The sequence below is a fragment of the Portunus trituberculatus genome, chromosome 50, assembly GCF_017591435.1.
Source record: "Portunus trituberculatus isolate SZX2019 chromosome 50, ASM1759143v1, whole genome shotgun sequence".
NCBI lineage: Eukaryota > Metazoa > Arthropoda > Malacostraca > Decapoda > Portunidae > Portunus > Portunus trituberculatus.
Genome location: NC_059304.1, coordinates 27453111 through 27473381, shown reverse-complemented (window position 1 = coordinate 27473381; position 20271 = coordinate 27453111). Strand labels below are relative to the sequence as shown.

The 20271-nt window shown below is 45.1% G+C and overlaps 1 protein-coding gene across 4 annotated transcripts in view; it reads right to left on the bottom strand.

Annotated features, from left to right (window-relative positions):
* LOC123500117 (anaphase-promoting complex subunit 2-like) overlaps positions 1 to 16520 on the bottom strand; it is a 91045-nt gene extending 74525 nt beyond the window's left edge. For 3 of the 4 annotated variants that reach the window (XR_006673180.1, XM_045248780.1, XM_045248782.1), the window contains exon 1: positions 16375 to 16520. Coding sequence is in view for 2 of the 4 variants with exons in the window: in XM_045248780.1 (XP_045104715.1) it covers positions 16375 to 16457 (83 nt within the window). In the remaining 2 variants the exon portion in view is untranslated. Of the gene's footprint in view, positions 1 to 169; positions 343 to 16374 lie in introns of those variants that run through there. The other variant, XM_045248781.1, reaches the window with a different exon arrangement.
* Between the last annotated feature and the right edge of the window lie 3751 nt (positions 16521 to 20271).

The window sequence follows — 20271 nt, the reverse complement described above, 5'->3', positions numbered from 1 at the left end:
TCTCAGTGTTGCTGTCAACATCATCCTGGCCATGTCCAGGTACTGCAGATTGTGGCACATCCATCGCACCTGTTTCCTCACTCACCTGGCAAGGAACACCACCCTACTGCCCACTCCTCTCACACTGAGCATCACCTCCGAGGATCAAAGGAACTTCCTGGCCACGTACCTTTAATTTCCCTTCTTTGAAGTCCAAACTTGCTCCCACACACGTTAGGAAGTCAATCTCCAGCAGACAAGGGTCTTCCAAGGCAGAGACGAAGACTGGCAATCTTTCCATGTTTCCCACGCCGATGTTCACTATAACAGGGCCCCACATAGCGGCACTGACTTGTGACGCTACACAGCTGTTGTGTAGCTCTGGCAAACTGCGCACATCCAAAGTCCTCTCTCATGACTTTCTTCTCGGATCTTGTCTGTCTTCCTCCCCATCCTCCTCTCCTCCATTTCATCATGCCATAAACGTCCAGTCTCTCAAGTAAATAACCTTTTCTTTTTATTAATTTTATTATCATTTTCATAACATTTAGGTAGGTAAAACAATTTAGGCTTTCTATAATTATTTCGTTCATGTCATGTATACATTAAAGGTCTATTTTTGAATGGGTTTTATGGACAAAATTATGATTTTTTTTGGTCTGGAACGGATTAATGGTATTTCAATACATTCTTATGGGAAAAATTGATTCAGGGGACAAACAAATCGGGTGACGAACAGGATTTAAGAACGAATTATGGTCGTGAGCTGAGGTTTTACTGTACATTAAAGTGTTCATGGCAGCAGCACCAGTCACGCGCGCCACGCACCCATCCCAAGGCAGGTGATGAGAGGTCAGCTGGCGTCCTTGACCAGGCAAAAAAAAAAAAAATAAAATAAAATAAATATATATATATATATATATATATATATATATATATATATATATATATATATATATATATATATATATATATATATATACATATACTTACTACAAGCTTTCTTTACTTTTTGGAATCAGTAAATAGTTTCACAGGTATATTGTGAAGGAATCTACTTTAAAATAAGCTGCCATAACCAACAGAAAAAAACATTCAAATCTCTATGGCGGCAACACCAGACACGCCCGCTATGTTAAGGAGGTCAGATTATCAGAGGTCAGGTGGGCAGGGGTCACTCGGCGACCAGATACGCTCAATATGGCAGCTCATCCAACATGCTCCCAGAATCTGCACAGCCAAGCAAAGGAAGTTATCTTCAACGTCCGCGAATATTTTCAAAAGGAGAAAGAGAATGGAAGCATTCTTGAACCCATCACACAAGTCAAAATCGCTGCACAGCTTCAGCAGCTTGCGTCAGCGAAAGAACAGTGGAGAATATTAACAGAGAAGGAAGGGAAAATGCAGAGAATTACGCACCGAAGTTTACGTCACCCAAGAAATGACAACGATCAAAGCCCAACGCAGAAGACTTCTTTGACAACTTCAATGAAGGTGTACTTCACAGAACAGTATTACGCTTCTATGAGAGGAAGGAAATCCCCACACTGGAGAAAATTCTTGAAGAAGTGAAGGAGAGCATAGGATATCCTGGCAGCCGTGAAACACTGAGAAGAGTACTGAAAAGGACTGGATTTCACTTTGTGAAACATAATGGCCGGAAATTCCTTTTGGAAAGGAATGATGTGCAATATGCACGAGACAAGTTCCTACGAGAAATGAGGAAACACTTGGCAGACAAGCACATCATATATTTGGATGAGACTTGGGTAAACCAAAACCACACGGTCTCCAAATGTTGGGTAACTGAAAATGCAGGACAGGTTACAGGAGTGAGGGTGCCGACCGGGAAGGGAGGTAGTTTGATCGTTCTGCTCGTTGGATCAAAAGAAGGATTTGTTCCCGGAGCCGGCCTTGTCTTCCAAGCAAAAAACACAGGAGATTACCATGATAAGATGAATGCAGAGACATTTGAAAAATGGTTCACAAACCAGCTGGTACCCAGTATTCCTCCGGCATCAATAATTGTGATGGATAATGCACCCTATCACTCAAGAAAAGTTCACAAGACACCAACAGCTGCTGACAACAAAGCTACAATAAGACAGTGGCTGGAAGAAAAAGGCGTAGTGGTGCCAGAAGTTATCCTCAAGAACAACCTTCTGCACCTTGTCAGCCAACACGTCTCGTCTGCCGACACAAATTACGTTGTCGACAAGATGGCTTCAGATAATGACCATAAAGTTGTGCGACTCCCCCTTTACCACTGCCAATATAACCCCATTGAGCTGATTTGGGGTCAAGTTAAGGACTATGTGGCAAAAAGAAACACTTTCAAGCTTGCATCTATCAAGCCACTCATTGAGGAGTCCATCACAAGGATCACAAAGGAGAACTGGAGAGATGCTGTAAAACATGCAGAAAAATTACAGACAGAAGATACAGCGAGAGATGTCGTGGTTGACGGCTACATTGACACTCTCATCATTACATTCACACCTTCTGATGACAAGGATTCATCCTAACTCATCGAAGATGCTGTGAAGATAGAGGAATAGGCTTACTGGGGATACCTCTTAAAAAAAAACACACCATGACTTTTACCTCTCAGGTGGTGTGGAAATAAAGTCGGTCAAAATATATTTATACAGTATGTATAATCATAAAGAATACAATAAAATTCATCGTACATTACCACAGCTTGTGTATTGTAACATAATATATAAATCAGGTTGAATAAACGAGAAAGGAAGAGAGGAGGGCAACCACCACTTATGTATTATAACAATGTAAATCAGGTTGTTTAAACGACAACGAGAGCAAGTAAAAAAGGGGGATGGGAAGCTGGCAATCATTATTTATTTATTATAATAATGTAAATCAGGTTGAATAAACATGAGAGAGAGAGAGAGAGAGAGAGAGAGAGAGAGAGAGAGAGAGAGAGAGAGAGAGAGAGAGAGAGAGAGAGAGAGAGAGAGAGAGAGAGAGAGAGAGAGAGAGAGAGAGAGAGAGAGAGAGAGAGAGAGAGAGAGAGAGAGAGAGAGAGAGAGAGAGAGAGAGAGAGAGGTCACAAAGAGGGAGGGGTAAGAGAGAGGCAGGAAGAAAGAGAGGGGGAGGAAGAGGGAGGAGTAAGAGGGAGAGGGGGGGTAGCCAACGAGGGATTAAAGATATGGCAATGCTGTACTCCCGCTATTTCCCATGGGGGCCGCACCCAATCCACATTGTTAGAGGAGCAGGACTATAGCTGGTTGGGGTGTGGCTTGCAACCCCTCCCTGTAAAAAAAAGTCCACAGCCACTACCAGAGTTAGAGGTAGAGGTTGGGATCGAGGCTCTAGGCGTGGGCGAGCCTCTTACCATGATCCCAATCCGGTTCTGCTGGAGGGTCTGACTGTGCAAGCCCCTTGGGTGCCAAGGCACCAGAGGGGCTTCCCTACCTGTATGACAGATCCCTGTGTCTTGAGAGGGATGGGAGGATCCCCTTGCCCTATTTCTAACTTTGGGGGTGTCAATGGGGCTGTCTGTCAGACCATTCTTGGGGTAAACCTTCGGAGGGTTCTACGTGTAGGCTCCTGGAACGTCCTGAGCCTCTCAGAGGATCACCAATTGCCTCATCTATCGGATGAGCTCAGTAGGCTGAGGGTGGATATGGTGGGACTCTCTGAGACAAGGAGATCTGGCAGTGGCGAGACCAGTAGCAAGGATTTTACTTACTTTTGGTCCGGCATGAGCAATGGTCACCATGTCAAGGGGGTAATTATAGGCGTCTCCAGCAGACTGCAGCTGTCCATTGTAGAGGTTAATCCGGTTGATGAGTGTATAATGGGACTAAGGCTGAAGCACAGTCTAGGCTTCATGTTTGTTGTTGCAGTATACGTTCCTATCGAGGTGTGTGAAACTGAAGAGAAGGAGACGTTCTATGCCAAACTCAACTCTGTACTGGACCAGTGTCCCTGTTGTGATGTACTTACTGTCTTGGGCAATTTTAATGCTGTCACTGGCACTGAGAGAGCCGGCTACAAGTTATGTGTTGATCCCCATGGCTCTGGTACCAGGAAAGACAATAGTTTTTTCCTTCTGAATCTTGCGAGATCCAGGAGGTTGAGAATTGCAGGTTCTTGGTATCAGAGACCAGGGCTGCACCGCTGGACTTGGTATAGCAGTGCTGGAGGGGTAGCGAAGGAGATTGACCATATCCTTGTTAGTATTTGTTGGAGGATCCTTCAGAACTACAGGGTTTTTCGGAGTGTTGAGTTCTTTGCGACTGATCACAGGCTTGTTGTTGCTACACTCAAGCTACATGTCAAGTCCAGAAAGCCTCTAAGATGTGACCAGACTTGAAATGTGCCCAGGAATATGCAGTGACAGTCTTCAATCGGTTTGGAGTGCTCGATACCACTGAGGGATTCCTTCAAATGTGAAACTCTTGAGACTGCCAAGGAATGCATTGGGGAGCACCCAAGGTCATGGAGTGGCTTTGCTTCAGTAGAGATGCTGGACAATATTAAGGAGAGTTGCAGTGCCAGACTTGCTGGGAACTGCGACCAGTACAGGGCTCTGTTACGTAGGACTAGAGCACTCCTGAGGAGAGATAAAGAGAGGTATGTCAGGGATTTCGCTGAGGATGTAGAGCGTCATTTAAATGCTAATGAACTCCGACCTGCCTATCGAGCCCTGAAGAAACTCTGCTCCAAGTCTACATCTCAGGCGAACACTATCCGAACAGCAGATGGCCACCTTATATCGGACGCATATGGGCAGATGGCTCGTTGGGCTGAGCACTTTGAGCAGCTGTTCACAGTGGATCTTCCAAGTGGACAGCTCCAAACTGCAGGGTTACAGATGCTGGATGCTGATCCACCCATTGACAAAACTGCACCCTTCATTGATGATGTCAAAGAGGCTGTGGCAAAGTTGAGGGGTGGAAAGGCAGCTGGCATCTATAACATCAGTGCAGAGCTGCTCAGAGTGGGGGGGGTGAGGCCATGATCCCTGGGGTGCATGCTGTCTTGACTGCTGTATGGCATTCAGGTACCATTCCCCCTGACTGGAAAAAGAAATTGGTCATCTGTATCTGGAAAGGGAAAGGGGACCGTCAGGACTACAACAACTACTGCAGCATAACAATGCTCAGTGTACCAGTCAAGATGCTTGCCCATTTGCTGTTGATGCATATCCGCAGTCACCTGTTGAAACACCAGAAACCTGAACAGTCTGGGTTCACGCCTGGTAAGTCAACAACTGACTGGATCCTAGTGCTTCATGTACTGGTGGAGTGTTGACATGAGCTTTGATAGGGGATGCTTGTAGCCTATGTAGATCTCAAGAAGGCATTTGACTCAGTGCATCGAGAGACACTCTGGGATTTTCTACGTCTCCATGGGATTCCTGCAAGGATTATTGGTGTATTAACTGGCCTCTACTCCGGGACTGAGAGTGCTGTGAAGTATGGAGGGGGCGTGTCCAGCTTCTTCCCTGTGAATATGGGAGTGACGCAGGGATGCGTGCTTGCTCCATCACTTTTCAACATTTGCATGGACTAGGTACTAGGCAGAGTTGTAGATCAAAGTCATTGTGGAGCATCTGTCGGCAATAATGAGATTACAGATCTTGTTTTTTGCCAATGATGCAGTAATCTTTGCTGAGTCACTGGAGGTTCTGGTATTGGCTCTAGAGGCACTGCACGAGGAGGCGAAGCCCCTGGGACTCCAGGTTTTCTGGCTGAAGACCACGGTCCAGGTGTTTGGAGACTTACTGGATGAGACAGTACAATCTGTCCATGCATGTGGCAAGGACGTTGAGATCTCAGAAAGTCTCATATACCTTGGTAGTGTAGTGCATAACAATGGTGAGTCGAGCCAGGAAGTTGTACGGCAGATTGGCCTGGCTCACGGTGTTATGGACTTGCTCAACACGAGTATTTGGCATTGTTGGTACCTGTGCAGACGGACAAAGATTCGGATCTTCAAGTTGCTGGTGATCCCTGTCTTACTTTACGGTTGTGAGACATGGTCACTGAACACCAATCTGAAGAGGCGAACTGATGTCTTTGGTACTAGATGCCTTCGCAGGATCATGGGGTACTGCTGGTATGACTTTGTGTAAAATTGGCGATTGCTCCATGAGACTGATTCAAGGCCGATTACCAGCATAGTCCGTCAACGCCAATTGCAACTACAGTAATTCCTCGTTATACGGTACATATGTGTTCCTGAAAACCTTACCGTAAATTGAGATTATTGTATACCGAAACCTTTATGACATGTAATAGTAGGGAATGCGTTCCAGCACTTCAAAAGTCACCCCTACAGAAATTAAAAATACATGAAAATAGTCATTAAAAAAAAAAAAAAAAAAAAAATGTAAAGTACTGCGGAAAAGAAATAAACATAAACAGAAAATGTTTTTATTTACCTTTCACTCGCCATGTATTCTATCAGATGATGTCCCTCCCGAGGCTAAGGAACAGTAGGGATTTCAGCCCTTACTCATCTTCTGCTGAGTGGGCAGACGAGGATAAGACGTCGTCGTAAATGGAGGACTGTTTGGTTTTTCTTGTTTTTTCATCATAGATTTCTTGATAAATCTTGACACTTTTCTCTACGTCACTAGCCACTTTGGTACTCCTGGCAGAATTTGGGTCACGTTCCTTCAGGGTTTCCAGAGCTTTTTCAATACCACCGAGACATTCTCTATGAGTTTTGATGTCCAGGCCACGCACAGGTTCTTCTTCCTCGTCTCCCTCTTTTTCTGCCTCCGGTGATGCCTTGTCTAGCTCTATAAGTTCATAATTTGAGAGAGGTTCAGCATGGCTTTCCAAAAGATCTTGAACATCATCATCATCAACTTCATTGAAGCCAGCCCTATGGCACAGATTTACTATGTCATTACTGATCGCACCGATGTCGTCTTCAGCGAAGCCTGGGAAGTCATGCGTGCATTCTGGCCATATTTCATTCCACACCAAGTTCATGGCAGACGTCTTCACTTCGTCCCAAGATGACTTGATGTTATCTAAGGCGTGCTTGATTTTATACGACTTCCACCATTCCCTGATGGTGGGCTTGCCAGGCCCATCTGTGCCCTTTATCAGTTGCTGCATGGTTCGCCGGTGGTAGTAGGCTTTAAATGTTTGCCATAATTATTATGAATATATTTGTGCTTACAATAAACCCTTCAATATTCCATTTATTCATCTAATTAGTAATGCATGTAAGTAATATGTAATGCAGTTAGAAAAAAAGGGGGGAGGAGAAGAGATAACAGGCTCCAAGTGGGGTCAAGTTAAAGTCAGTACTGTGAGTGGCGGGGAGGTGTGGCGTGGATGACGTCTTCACCCCTGCTCCCATGCTCTAGGCCCTCTCAGATGACATGAGCGGATACCGTATCTGTGAATTTTTCTTACCATATATCGAATCGAGGGTAGTAATTTCCAAATACTGTAACTGTGAATTTACAGGATAAAGAACTACCGTATAATGAGGAGTTACTGTATATGGGCATGTGGCATGCTACCCGGAAGCCAATCCTGCAAATCAGGTTGTCTCCGAAAGGGATAACCCAGCATGGAGGAGGACAAGGGGACATCCACAGAACTCATGGCTGTGGCAAGTCGATGCCTCCTGCTGGGAGTTACTTGGCATGGGAAAGCAGCCTGCATGAAAACTCATGAGGTGTGACCGCCTGGAGTGGGGCCATAAAGTAGGCAAGGCAATGTGCCTCCCTGCATATGCCCCCCCCACCATGATTGATTGACTGAGTGTGGGTGCAGTACCTGTGGCAATGTATCACCATATATTTCACTTCTCTAAAGGCTAAATTGGAGGCCCCAGAACACTTCCTCACCTCTAATCGTTCTGCTTATGCTGTCACCCTTTCATCTCCGTTGGGCTCCTCCGATCACAATTTCATTTCTGTATCTTGTCCTATTTCTCCAATCCCTCCTCAGGATCCCCCAAAGTGAAGGTGCCTCTGGCATTTTGCCTCTGCCGGTTAGGGGGGACCTGAGGAGGTATTATGCTGATTTTCCCTGGAATGATTACTGCTTTGTGTCAGAGACCCATCTCTTTGTGCTGAACACATAACAGAGGTGATAGTGTCTGGCATGGAGGCGTACATTCCTCATTCTTTATCTCAACCTAAACCTTCTAAACCTTGGTTCTCGTGTTATACATGATAGAGAGGTTGCCCACAAAAGGTACTTGATCCTTCCATCTCCTGAATCTCACACACTTTATATCTCTGCCCAGAATCATGCCAAGTCTGTTCTTCAACTTGCCAAACGCTCCATAAACAGAAAATTTTAAAATCTTTCAAACTCAAACTCCCCTTGAGACTTCTGGCATCTAGCCAAAAAAACCCCATCTCCAATAACTTCATTTCTTCATCTTTTCCTCCTTTATTTCACCCTGATGGCACCACTGCCATCTCTTGTCTCTAAAGTTGAACTCTTCTTTCAAATCTTTGCTCACAACTCCACCTTGGATGATTCTGGGTGTGTCCCTCCCTCTCCTCCCTCTGACTATTTCATGTCTACAATTAAAATTCTTTGTAATGATGTTTTCCATGCCCTTGCTGGCCTAAACCCTCGGGAGACTTACTGTCCTGATGGTCCCTCCTATTGTTCTCAAAAACTGTGCTTCCATGCTTGCACCTTGCCTGGCTAAACTCTTTCAACTTTGTCTATGACTTATACCTTTACTTCTTGCTGGAAGTTTGCTTACATTCAGCCTGTTCCTAAAAATGGTGACCATTCTAATCCCTCAAACTACTGTCCTATAGCTTTAATTTCTTGTTTGTCTAAAGTTTTTGAATCTATCCTGCATAGGAAGATTCTTAGACATCTGACACTTCACAATCTTCTATCTGATTGCCAGTATGGCTTCTGTCAAAGTCACTCTTCTGGTGATCTTCTGGCTTTCCTTACTGAGTCTTGGTCATTCTCTTTTAGAGATTTTGGTGAAACTTTTGCTGTAGCATTAGACATATCAAAAGCTTTTGATAGAGTCTGGCACAAAGCTTTGATTTCAAAAGTGCCGTCCTACAGCTTCTATCCTTCTTTCTGCAACTTTATCTCAAGTTTCCTTTCCGACCGTTCTATTGCTGCTGTGGTAAACGGCTACTGTTCTTCTTCTAATATATTAATAGTGGAGTTTCTCAGGCTTCTGTCCTGTCACCCACTCTCTTTCTATTATTCATTAATGACCTTAAACAAAATTCTTCCTCCATCCACTCCTACAGTGATGATACCACCCTACATCTTTCCATATCCTTTCAGAAATGGCCAACCCTTCAGGAAGTCAACAAATCACCCAGGGACGCCGCAGAATGCCTGACTTCCGATCTTTCTAAGATTTCTGATTAAGATTTCTGATTGGGGCAGAGAAAATCTAGTAGTTTTCAATGCCTCAAAAACTCAATTCCTCCATCTATCAACTCAACACAACCTTCCAGACAACTATCCCCTCTTCTTCAATGACACTCAACTGCCTCCTCTTCCACACTGAATATCCTCGGTCTGTCCTTTACTCATAATCTTAACTGGAAACTTTACATCTCATCTCTTGCTAAAACAGCTTCTATGAAGTAAGGTGTTCTGAAGCATCTCCACCAGTTTTTCTCGCCCCTCCAACTGCTAACTGCTTTATCCGCCCCTGTATGGAGTACTCTTTGCATGTTTGGGGGTTCCAGTCACACAGTTTTACTAGATAGGGTGGAATCAAAAGCTTTTCTTCTCATCAACTCCCCTCCTCTTACTAACTGTCATCAGCCTCTTTCTCACCACCAAAATGTTGCATCCTTTTCTATCTTTTATCGCTATTTTCATGCTAACTGTTCTACTGATCTTGCTAACTGCATACCTCCCCTCCTCTTGCGGCCTCGCTACACAAGTCTTTCTTCTTCCTCTCGTCCCTATTCTGCCAAACTCTCTATCACAAGAGTTAACCAGTACTCTCAGTCATTCATACCTTTCACTGGCAAACTCTGGAACTCTCTCCCTGCATCTGTATTTCCGACTTCCTATGACTTGTCTATTAAGAGGGAGGTATTGAGGCATTTGCTACCTAATTTTGGCTGACGCTTTTCCTCTTTGCAGAGACCCAGCACTCAAGTGGGTCTTTTTTTCTTAATCTTTTTTTTTTTTTTCCCTTGGCTGGCCCTCTTCCCTACATAAAAAAAAAAAAAAAAAAAAAAACTAGGCAACTTGATATAAAGCATGAGTGTCGGACAGATGTTCACATCAGCAGCCAAGGATGAAGTCTAATTTCCTATACAGCCACATATACATTCTTAAGATCAACTGCAATAGATTTACATTTAAAATATAGTGTGAATGTGTGTGTGTGTGTGTGTATTTACCTAGTTTTACCTAGTTGTAGTTTTACAGGGCCTGGGCTTTATGCTCGTGTGGCCCCGTCTCCATATCTACACTTATCCAATCTTACTTTAAAAGTATTTACACTCGTTGCAGACACTACTTCTTCATCTAAACTGTTCCACGTCTCAATACATCTTTATGGAAACTATATTTTTAACATCTCTCAGACATCTTCCTTTTCTCAGCTTTTTACTATGCGATCTTGTGCTTCGGATGTCATATTCTTCTCTCAGGATCAGAATGCAAAAGAAATCAAGTCACTCCGACCCCTAGTTCTTCCTGCATTGGTCACTCCAGCCTCTAGTTTTTTTCCGGCCCTGGTCACTCCGGCTACCTGGTTGTATTTACCTATTTGTTTATCTATTTGTGTATTACAGGGCCCGAGCTAAGCTCTCTGTGTCAACTGCAATAGATTTACATTTAAAATATAGTGTGAATGTGTGTGTGTGTGTGTGTATTTACCTAGTTTTACCTAGTTGTAGTTTTACAGGGCCTGGGCTTTATGCTCGTGTGGCCCCGTCTCCATATCTACACTTATCCAATCTTACTTTAAAAGTATTTACACTCGTTGCAGACACTACTTCTTCATCTAAACTGTTCCACGTCTCAATACATCTTTGCGGGAAACTATATTTTTTAACATCTCTCAGACATCTTCCTTTTCTCAGCTTTTTACTATGCGATCTTGTGCTTCTGATGTCATATTCTTCTCTCAGGATCAGAATGCAAAAGAAATCAAGTCACTCCGACCCCTAGTTCTTCCTGCATTGGTCACTCCAGCCTCTAGTTTTTTTCCGGCCCTGGTCATTCCGGCTACCTGGTTGTATTTACCTATTTGTTTATCTATTTGTGTATTACAGGGCCCGAGCTAAGCTCTCTGTGTCAACTGCAATAGATTTACATTTAAAATATAGTGTGAATGTGTGTGTGTGTGTGTATTTACCTAGTTTTACCTAGTTGTAGTTTTACAGGGCCTGGGCTTTATGCTCGTGTGGCCCCGTCTCCATAACTACACTTATCCAATCTTACTTTAAAAGTATTCACACTCGTTGCAGACACTACTTCTTCATCTAAACTGTTCCACGTCTCAATACATCTTTGTGGGAAACTATATGTTTTAACATCTCTCAGACATCTTCCTTTTCTCAGCTTTTTACTATGCGATCTTGTGCTTCGGATGTCATATTCTTCTCTCAGGATCAGTTTCTCATTATCCACTTGGTCCATTCCGTGTGTGTGTGTGTGTGCGTGTAATAATAATAATAATAATAATAATAATAATAATAATAATATACGGTTTATTAGTTTGGCAATGTAAAAAATTACACTGAAAATGTACAGGGGTGTGTGTGTGTGTGTGTGTGTGTGTGTGTGTGTGTGTGTGTGTGTGTGTGTGTGTGTGTGTGTGTGTGTGTGTGTGTGTGTGTTTTTTTTTTTTTTTTTTCCCTACTTTCATACTGGCATGCGTACAAGCACGTACATAGGCATTCACTCAGGCAAAACAACTTTACTATTTATACATATGGGTACAAACTATGATTTATAGTGGGCCTTTCGGCAACTAATGGGGCCCGCAGATTGCAGCTGCGTTGCCCCACGCTACAGCAAGGCTGATGCGTTGCCGCAGCCAACCTGTCTCTCGAGGCTCCCCGCTGCATTGGGTGATTCTTCTACCAATATCATACAGTAAGTCACTGAAGTCTGGCCCGAGCACACCGCTAGTCTCCACAGCAAGCGGTGAGAAATCATACCTCCGGGCCAGGTCCTCGTAGCGATGGCGCTTGCGATGTTCGGCGGCGCGAGCCGCTGCCCCAGCAGCCAAGGCACAGTCATTAATGTGGGTGCTGCAGAAGGTGTTTACGCAGGTGGCATCCCACATCAACATCTTGCCTCGTCTGAAGGAAAGACTGTAATGCCGTCTGGGCGGCGTCCGTCCCCACGATCCAGGCCTCGGGGTTCAAGGGTGGCCACTATCCCAGCGGCAGCCAGGGCGCGGTACACCACGTCGTTGAGAGCAGCGTGGCGTGGCAGGCGTCCGGGATTCCGCTGGCAGGACAAACTGTGGTGGCCTAGGGCGTCTGTTAAGGCTCCACAGTGGCAGCGGTGAGGCTGTTGAACCCGCAGGCCCAGCCTCAATGCAACATTTATTCGTACAGCATCATCGGGAGGAGGAGGCCGAGACTCTCTACGGGATAGCAGAGAGCCAGGCTCCGCTGTGCGGTGCTGTGGCAGCGAGGAGCCGAGCGCGGTTGACCTGGTTGGCATGGCTGAGGAGGTCATCAAGGCGGTGTTGCGAGGCTGCACCGTCAAGGGTCCTTTGCCGAAGCCCCAGCTCTGCGTTCAGGTCTGGGCACTGGGTGTTACGAAACATCGCTACAGCAGAGTCCAAGCGATCCAGTCTGTCGCCGTTGGGGCGGCGGTTGATGGTACAGACCAGGTCCCTGGAGGCCTCTAATGAAGCGATGTAAGCTGGCAGTGCTACATCTATCAACCGTCTCACACCCAAGCCCCCGTAACGGAGTGGCAAGGAGGCTTGTGTCCAAGAAGAATTGCTGTCAAGCTGGACGTTGCAGCACTGAGATATTGCATGCCGCATCAACTCGTCGATCTCTCTTAATGATTCGCTGGCTGCATGGACAGGTGCTGAGCGTAGTAGGTATGTGGCCCTCGGTACCGCTGCGTACCTCGACAAGAAAAAGAGGGCAGCGTGGCTGCCAATGTTGGATGTTCTGTCAATAAGGAGTCTTGTTGTGTTCTTGATTTTTCCAAGGGCCTCGTCGCTGCTATGGGCGTGGATGGGGAAGCCCAGTATAGACAGACGTGTGAGTGATGTGCGGAGGGCAGTGGGAAGGGGATCGTCAGTGTGAGGGCCAGGGTTCTCGGCGTTGTTGGCGAGGGTCTCAGCGACGTTGCTGGGGCCGGGATTGGCGGCCTTGTTGGCGACGCTATCCACCATGGGTACTGCGTGACCCATGTCTGGAGTGTTTGTGTTACCTGGATCATCGAGATGGATTACCTCACACTTGCTCTCATTTAAGGTGAGGCCCAGGTCCTGCAGTGATGGTATCAAACTATGTAGGTCTGCAGCAACAACATCTTTGGGCCCAGCTAGTGTGCCGTCGTCCAGAAACCAGAGGTTGAGGGGTGAACGGAGGTGTCATATTGCTGTATCTAGGGCGAGAGCGAAAAGTATGGGGCCCAGGGGGTCGCCCTGTTGCACGCCACGGAAAGACCAGAGGCGAGTAGGGCCAAAGTGGAGGGGCGAGGGCTGAGAGTAGGCTTGAGACACTAGAGGAGCAGCAGGAGGAAAGCGGCGGACAACCTCACGGAGTACTGCTGACCTGTGGACAGTGTTGAAAGCGTTGGTGAGGTCTAGCTTCACGATGATGTGGCCTGGCGAGCCGGTGTGCGCATCAGAGTGATCACGCACGGCGTGGACAGCGGCCTCACAACCCATGCGCACGCCGACGCCAAGCTGGACAGGCTGTAGTTCAGGGGCAAGGGCGGAAGACATGCGTTTGGCCAAAATCTTGGATGCTAACCTTCGTTAAATGGACCCCACCGCAATGGGTCGGATGTCACCATCCTTTTTTCTGATGGCAGTGAGGCTTGCACTGTAAAATGTTTGCGTCGCGTGGGCGGGAAGTTCTCCAGCGATAGCAGCGTTGCAGAGCTCGGTCAAAGCGCGGAGAAGCTGTTGCCCCGCCTCAGCAGTGAATCTAGCCACCAGCTGCATCAGATGGAGGGGTCATAATCCATCTAGGCCAGCAGCAGAGCCTGGGGCGGACGACTTGATGGCAGCCATAACGTCGGACTCGGTGATGGTGAGGCGGTGCTGGTCAGGGTCCGCATCTCAGGAGGCTCCTCATCAGCTTCAGCATGTTTGGCGCGGAGAGCATCGGCAGTTTGCTCACTGGGGGAGATGAAAGTGTCAGAGGTCGTTAAGAGACGGAGGGCAGCGCGAATGTCTCCGTCGGCACATTTTTTTTGGACACGTCAAGAGAAGGTGATGGTGCTGGCGTCATTAGCTTCACTAGGGTTGTACTGGGAGCTGGCTCAGTGGAATTGGGTTGGCAGGTTCGGCGACTTTGGAACATATAGGAAAATAGACGCCACCAAGTGAGGGGAGTACCCTGCTCAAGGGCGGCTGTAATGGCACTGGCGAGATCCGAAGCAACGCGGTGGCGGTGACGGCGGGGGACGTGTTGCAGAAGCCTGGTTCGCGCTCTGAGGGCGGCCATGTCGGTGGGTGGAGTCTCGTTGGCGGAGACTGCATCATGGACCGCGTCTTGCAGAAGGGAGGACCGAAGGCAGTCGTGGCAGTGCCAAACTGTGATTACGGCAGCCTGGGCTTGTGTGATTTTGGCACAGGAGAGGTGATGGACGCGGCCGCATTGGGAGCATGTCAGGATTCCTTTGAGGCGGTTGACTTGATTGCACAGTGGCAGAGGGACCTGTCTTCCTCGGAGGTCTCCTGACTGCTTGACATTGGGTCGGCGGAGAGCCCAGCGTCAAGGCAGCGGCGTAGGCGGCAAGGTGCGCAAGCTGCAGGTCCACGGCGAACTTGTTGGCAGTCGCCTCGGCGACAAGCAACTCCTTGACTGGGGCGGAGACTTTGCCTTCTGAAGAAAGCCCTGCAGGCCCGCACGCCGTGACTCCATCGCTGTATGTAGAAATAGGATCCAAACACACTAAGCATTGGCGGTGAGCGGAGGTGGGTGGTGCTACTGAAGGGGAGTGTCCGGAGGCCATGATGCGTGTGACGGCTGCATATGACAGGATGAATTTGTATGTGTGTGTGTGTGTGTGTGTGTGTGTGTGTATACGCGCGCGCGCTTACATGTGTGCGGTGCTGTGCGTGCGTGTTGCGTGTTCACTTGGATGTGCGTGTGTGTGTGTGTGTGTGTGCGTGTGAACTACGCGCCCTCCCGTAAGGTTTGAAGGAACATTATGTCAATAGGAAAGCATGAAACGCATCCTACCTAAACTTGAGCCCTGGCCCTCTGTCTACTACCCCATCCCACAGGCGGGGTATGTGAGGAGTGACGTCGGGATGCTCAAGTCTCGCCCCGCGGAGGGGAGCCTAACACCTACAGCTACCTAACCCACCTTCACTCCCGGGCACTAAACTGATGTGTCACGCTATAGTGACCTCCATCTCTCGTGAGGCTAATCCTCACCACGGGTAGGAGTCTCATCAGTGTACGGGAGCAGGGCGCTACGGCAAGAACTTGTAAATGGAACAAGACGTGCGAAAAAGGGTAAATAAATAAGTGAATACAATAAATAAAAAATAAATGAATAAAAAAAAAAAAAAATTACGGTGGAGAGAATAATTTGGTGGGCATAATGTGTGTGTATGTATGTATGTATGTGTGTGTGTGTGTGTGTGTGTGTGTGTGTGTGTGTGTGTGTGTGTGTGTGTGTGTGTGTGTGTGTGTGTTTTGTTCAAGGAACAAAATGGAGATGGGAAGGAAAGATAATGGGGCTTGTAGGCTGATGTGTTGGGGAGCAGATGGTTAGAAATCTTGAGTGGAAAAATAAAGGGAGGAGGAAGGAAAAAGGGCTCAGCAGCAGTGAGGCGATAAGGGTTGGGGAGAGAGCAGTAAGGATGTAGGTGGGTGTTTGGTAAAAAAAGGGAGTAGAGGGTGGGTAAAGGAGGAGATGGAGCTCGAGGAGAGGCGGGGAGGAGGAGGGAGGTAGCAACGGAGGCGATGACCGTTGAAAGACGATGGGGTTGGGTGGGTAAGAGAAAGGAAGGAGGAGGGGGGAGAATGCAATCGCTGACAAAATGCTTGATTTGAAAATTTAAGTGCAGAGGCACAAAAATTTTACATGTCACTATGTCAGCTGGCTGCAGTGCAACATTACAAGTGAAATGATACTTGTTTGGGAGAGGTGGGAAGTGTATGTCTGCGGAAAAAGCAGGCTGAAAGTACGAGCACCATAGCGAGCGTCTGCTTGCTATGGCTGTGTGTGTGTGTGAAATGTGTGTGTGTGTGTGTGTGTGTAGCAGTACCTGAGGGCACCCCAGATGGCATCCAGGGCCAGGTCCAGCACAGTCTGGCCAGCACCATGCTGGTTCACTAGCCAGATCACCATATCCAGATCCTCTCCCGTCTCGCCTGCGTTCCCCTGCAGAGAAACAAGACATAATTAACTATGTGAGAAGCCGACAGGTCCTTCTGTGTTGCCAGTGTTGTGACTAGTCTCAGCCTCAATACACTGATTTGAATGCAAAAGAAATCAAGTCACTCCGACCCCTAGTTCTTCCTGCATTGGTCACTCCAGCCTCTAGTTTTTTCCGTGTGGTCACTGGCTACCTGGTTGTATTTACCTATTTGTTTATCTATTTGTGTATTACAGGGCCCGAGCTAAGCTCTCTGTGTCCTGTCTCCTTGTCCATTCCTGTCATATCTCTCTTTCATCTGATTGACACATACCGCGTCAACGACATCACTGCTCAGTTTGTTCCACTTATCAATGCTATGATGCGGGAAACTGTATTTTCTCACGTCAATTAGACAGATGTCTTTTATTAGCTTTTTTCCATGTCCTCGGAGATGATTACTTGTGGTTACCTTTATCAACTCTCTGTCCAGTATGTCAATCTTGTTCACCAATTTATACATAGTTATCATGTCTCCTCTTGTTCTTCTCTCTTCTAATGTGGTCAGCCCCAGCTTCCTTAGTCTTTCCTCATAGTCTAACTCCCTGAGTCTTGGTACCATCCTTGTTGCCAGCCTCTGTACCCTTTCTACCTTCTTCACATTTTTCTTCATATGCGGTGACCAGACACAAGCTGCATATTCTAACTGGGGTCTTATTAAGGTACATAATATCTTCTTCATCATTCCTTCATCTAGGTAGTGGAATGCAAGGCCAATATTTTGAAGCATGTTATATGTTTTCCAAAAAATCTTGTTAATGTGTTTCTCCGGTGACAAAGTGTTTTGCACGGTTACTCCTAAGTCTTTCTCCTCATTGGTCTCTTTAATTTTCTCATCACCCAGCCTGTAATCCCTGTTTGGTCTGTATCTACTTCTTCCCATTTTCATAACATGGGTCTTGTCTATATTAAATTCCATCTGCCACTCCTTACTCCACTCATATATTTTATCAAGATCTTCCTGTAACTTGTTACAATCTTCCACATTCTTTACTCTCCTCATAATTTTAGTATCGTCCGCAAACATGTTCATGTAACTGTCAATTCCTACTGGCATATCATTAACATAAATCAAAAACATGATGGGACCAAGCACTGACCCTTGTGGAACTCCACTGGTTACCTTCTTCCACTCGGACTTCCTTCCTCTCACCACTGTTCTCATTTCTCTTCCCATTAAGTAATTTTCCATCCATTTTGCTAGTTTATCATTTACTCCTCCAATCTTCTTTAGTTTCCACATCAGTCTATTGTGTGGTACTTTATCAAAGGCCTTTCTCAAGTCCAGGTAGATAGCATCCACCCATCCCTCTCTATGTTGTAGTATGTCAGTCACTCTTGAATAAAAACATAATAAATTGGATACACGATCTTCCTTTTCTGAAACCAAACTGTCTTTCACTCAGAATGTTTTCACTTTCTAGATACTCACTCCACTTAGCTTTAATTACTTCTTCACATACCTTGCACAATATACTAGTCAACGATACTGGTCTATAATTTAGCGGTTCCATTCTACTACCATTCTTATATATAGGCACAATGTCAGCTCTTTTCCACTCTTTCGGGACTAATCCTGTTCGTATGGAGGTTTCCACAATATCAAATACGGGGTTCAACAATTGATCCTTACATTCATTTAGCAACCTCCCAGATATGCCATCAGGCCCCATTGATTTATTAATATCCAGATTGCTTATAATTTTCCTTACATCTTCCTTAGTAACCATGATGTCCTGCATTTGCTTTATTTCCGTAGGCCTTCCTCCCATAAAATGCTCCTCCTTTGTAAACACTTTGCAAAAGTTGTCATTCAAAATTTCAGCTATATCTCCAGCATCCTCATATACTTCTTCCCGTTTTTACCTTTTCTATTGCCTCCCTTATATTTAGTTTTCCATTTATGAATTTGTAAAACATTTTGGGTCACTATCACAGTTTTCCACCACCCTCTGTTCATATTCCTTCTGTGCTGTTCTCCTTACTTCAACATATCTATTCCTTGCTGTTTTGTAAACTTCTCTTGATAATACATCACTGTTTTTCTTAAGTTTCTTCCATGCCTTTTCTTTGTTCTTTTTTGCTTCTTCACAATTTCTATTAAACCACTGTTTATTATTTAAAGTCCTCTTTCTGTGATATGGCACAAACTTTTTCACAGCAGAGTTATACAAATCCATAAATTTATCGTATTTCAATTGCATATCCCTTTCCTGGTATACCACGGACCAGTCAATTTCATTAAAGAACTCCCTTATATGGTTATAATTTGCCCTAATATAATTTAATTTTTCCTCCTACGTTCCACAATCTTATTCGTGCTTAATTCCGTATCCAGCTCAAAGCTTAGGACATCATGATCGCTTCTCCCCAAGGGACATTTATGTTCAATTTCCTCTTTTAGAGAGATGCCCCTGGTAAATACCAAATCCAACCTTGCTGCAACATCTTGTCCCCTGCACCTTGTTGGTGATCTCACCCACTGTGTCATCAAGTTATTTGTTGCTACCTTTAACAATTCCTCTGCCCACTCACCACCGTTCACCACTTCGTAGTCTTCCCACACTATTTCTTTGCAATTAAAGTCTCCAACTATCATCACTCTATCCTTTCTGATGAGTTCTTGCTTCATTCTGTCTAGAGTATTTCTCATCACCATTTGGTACTGTTCATATTCCCAAGCATTGGTTCTGGGTGGTATGTATACTGTTATAATATTGTGTGTGTGTGTGTGTGTGTGTGTGTGTGTGTGTGTGTGTGTGTGTGTGTGTGTGTGTGTGTGTGTGTGTGTGTGTGTAGGACTAGTTGTTTATATATAAATATATATATATATATATATATATATATATATATATATATATATATATATATATATATATATATTATATTATCAAAGTAAAATAGAAATGTGGAAAATGTATGCTTACAGTTCCATTAACATATAGAAATAAGAAAACAACAATAGACCATTGTGAGGGAAAAAAGAAAAAAAAAGACCATTTACACCAATTTTAGCACTACGGTTGTTTTGGTCTGGAAACACAAGAGAGCTGGAAGGAATATGAAAAGAAGCCATGTTGGAGTAAAAAGCTACATAAAATCAGTTTCACCACAGCTTCCTTGTCGTGCACTGCTTGCTTTGTCGAAATATGACCATGGCAGCAGGTGTTACATACAGTGTGATGAGTGTGACCAATGGCAATACCAAACTTGTGCTTCTGGTATTTCTCAGATGGATTACCACTGTATTATACGTGGGGAACTTGAAAAACAGTGGTACTGCATCAAGGGAAGAGAGAGTGAAGATAAGGGGAGGAAATGAGATAAAACAGATAAAACATATAGGAGAAGAAATAAAAGGAATGAAAAGTTAGACAAGAAATAGGAGAAAAAGGGAAGATAGAGATGTTGGCAGTGTGGACGTCTATTAGTTATCTATTTATTTTACTTCTTAATTATTCTAGATAAAAAAATAATAATAAATAAATGAGGCAGCTGTACCATGGTTCCTGTATAATAATGTAAAATTGTGGTAATGATGGAAATTATTATGTCGCCAGATGGACCTGTGACCAAGAGCACCCCAGTTGACTCTTTATCGTATGATGCTATGATTTAACTTCTTTAGTTTGACTGCTTTACCTGGATTTTAAAAATTTAATTAGTGTTTTGTTGAATGGTTAAGCCAATAATGGTTGATGAGTGAAAGAGGGGTATAAGTTTTACAAAAGTAATGAATTAGTAACT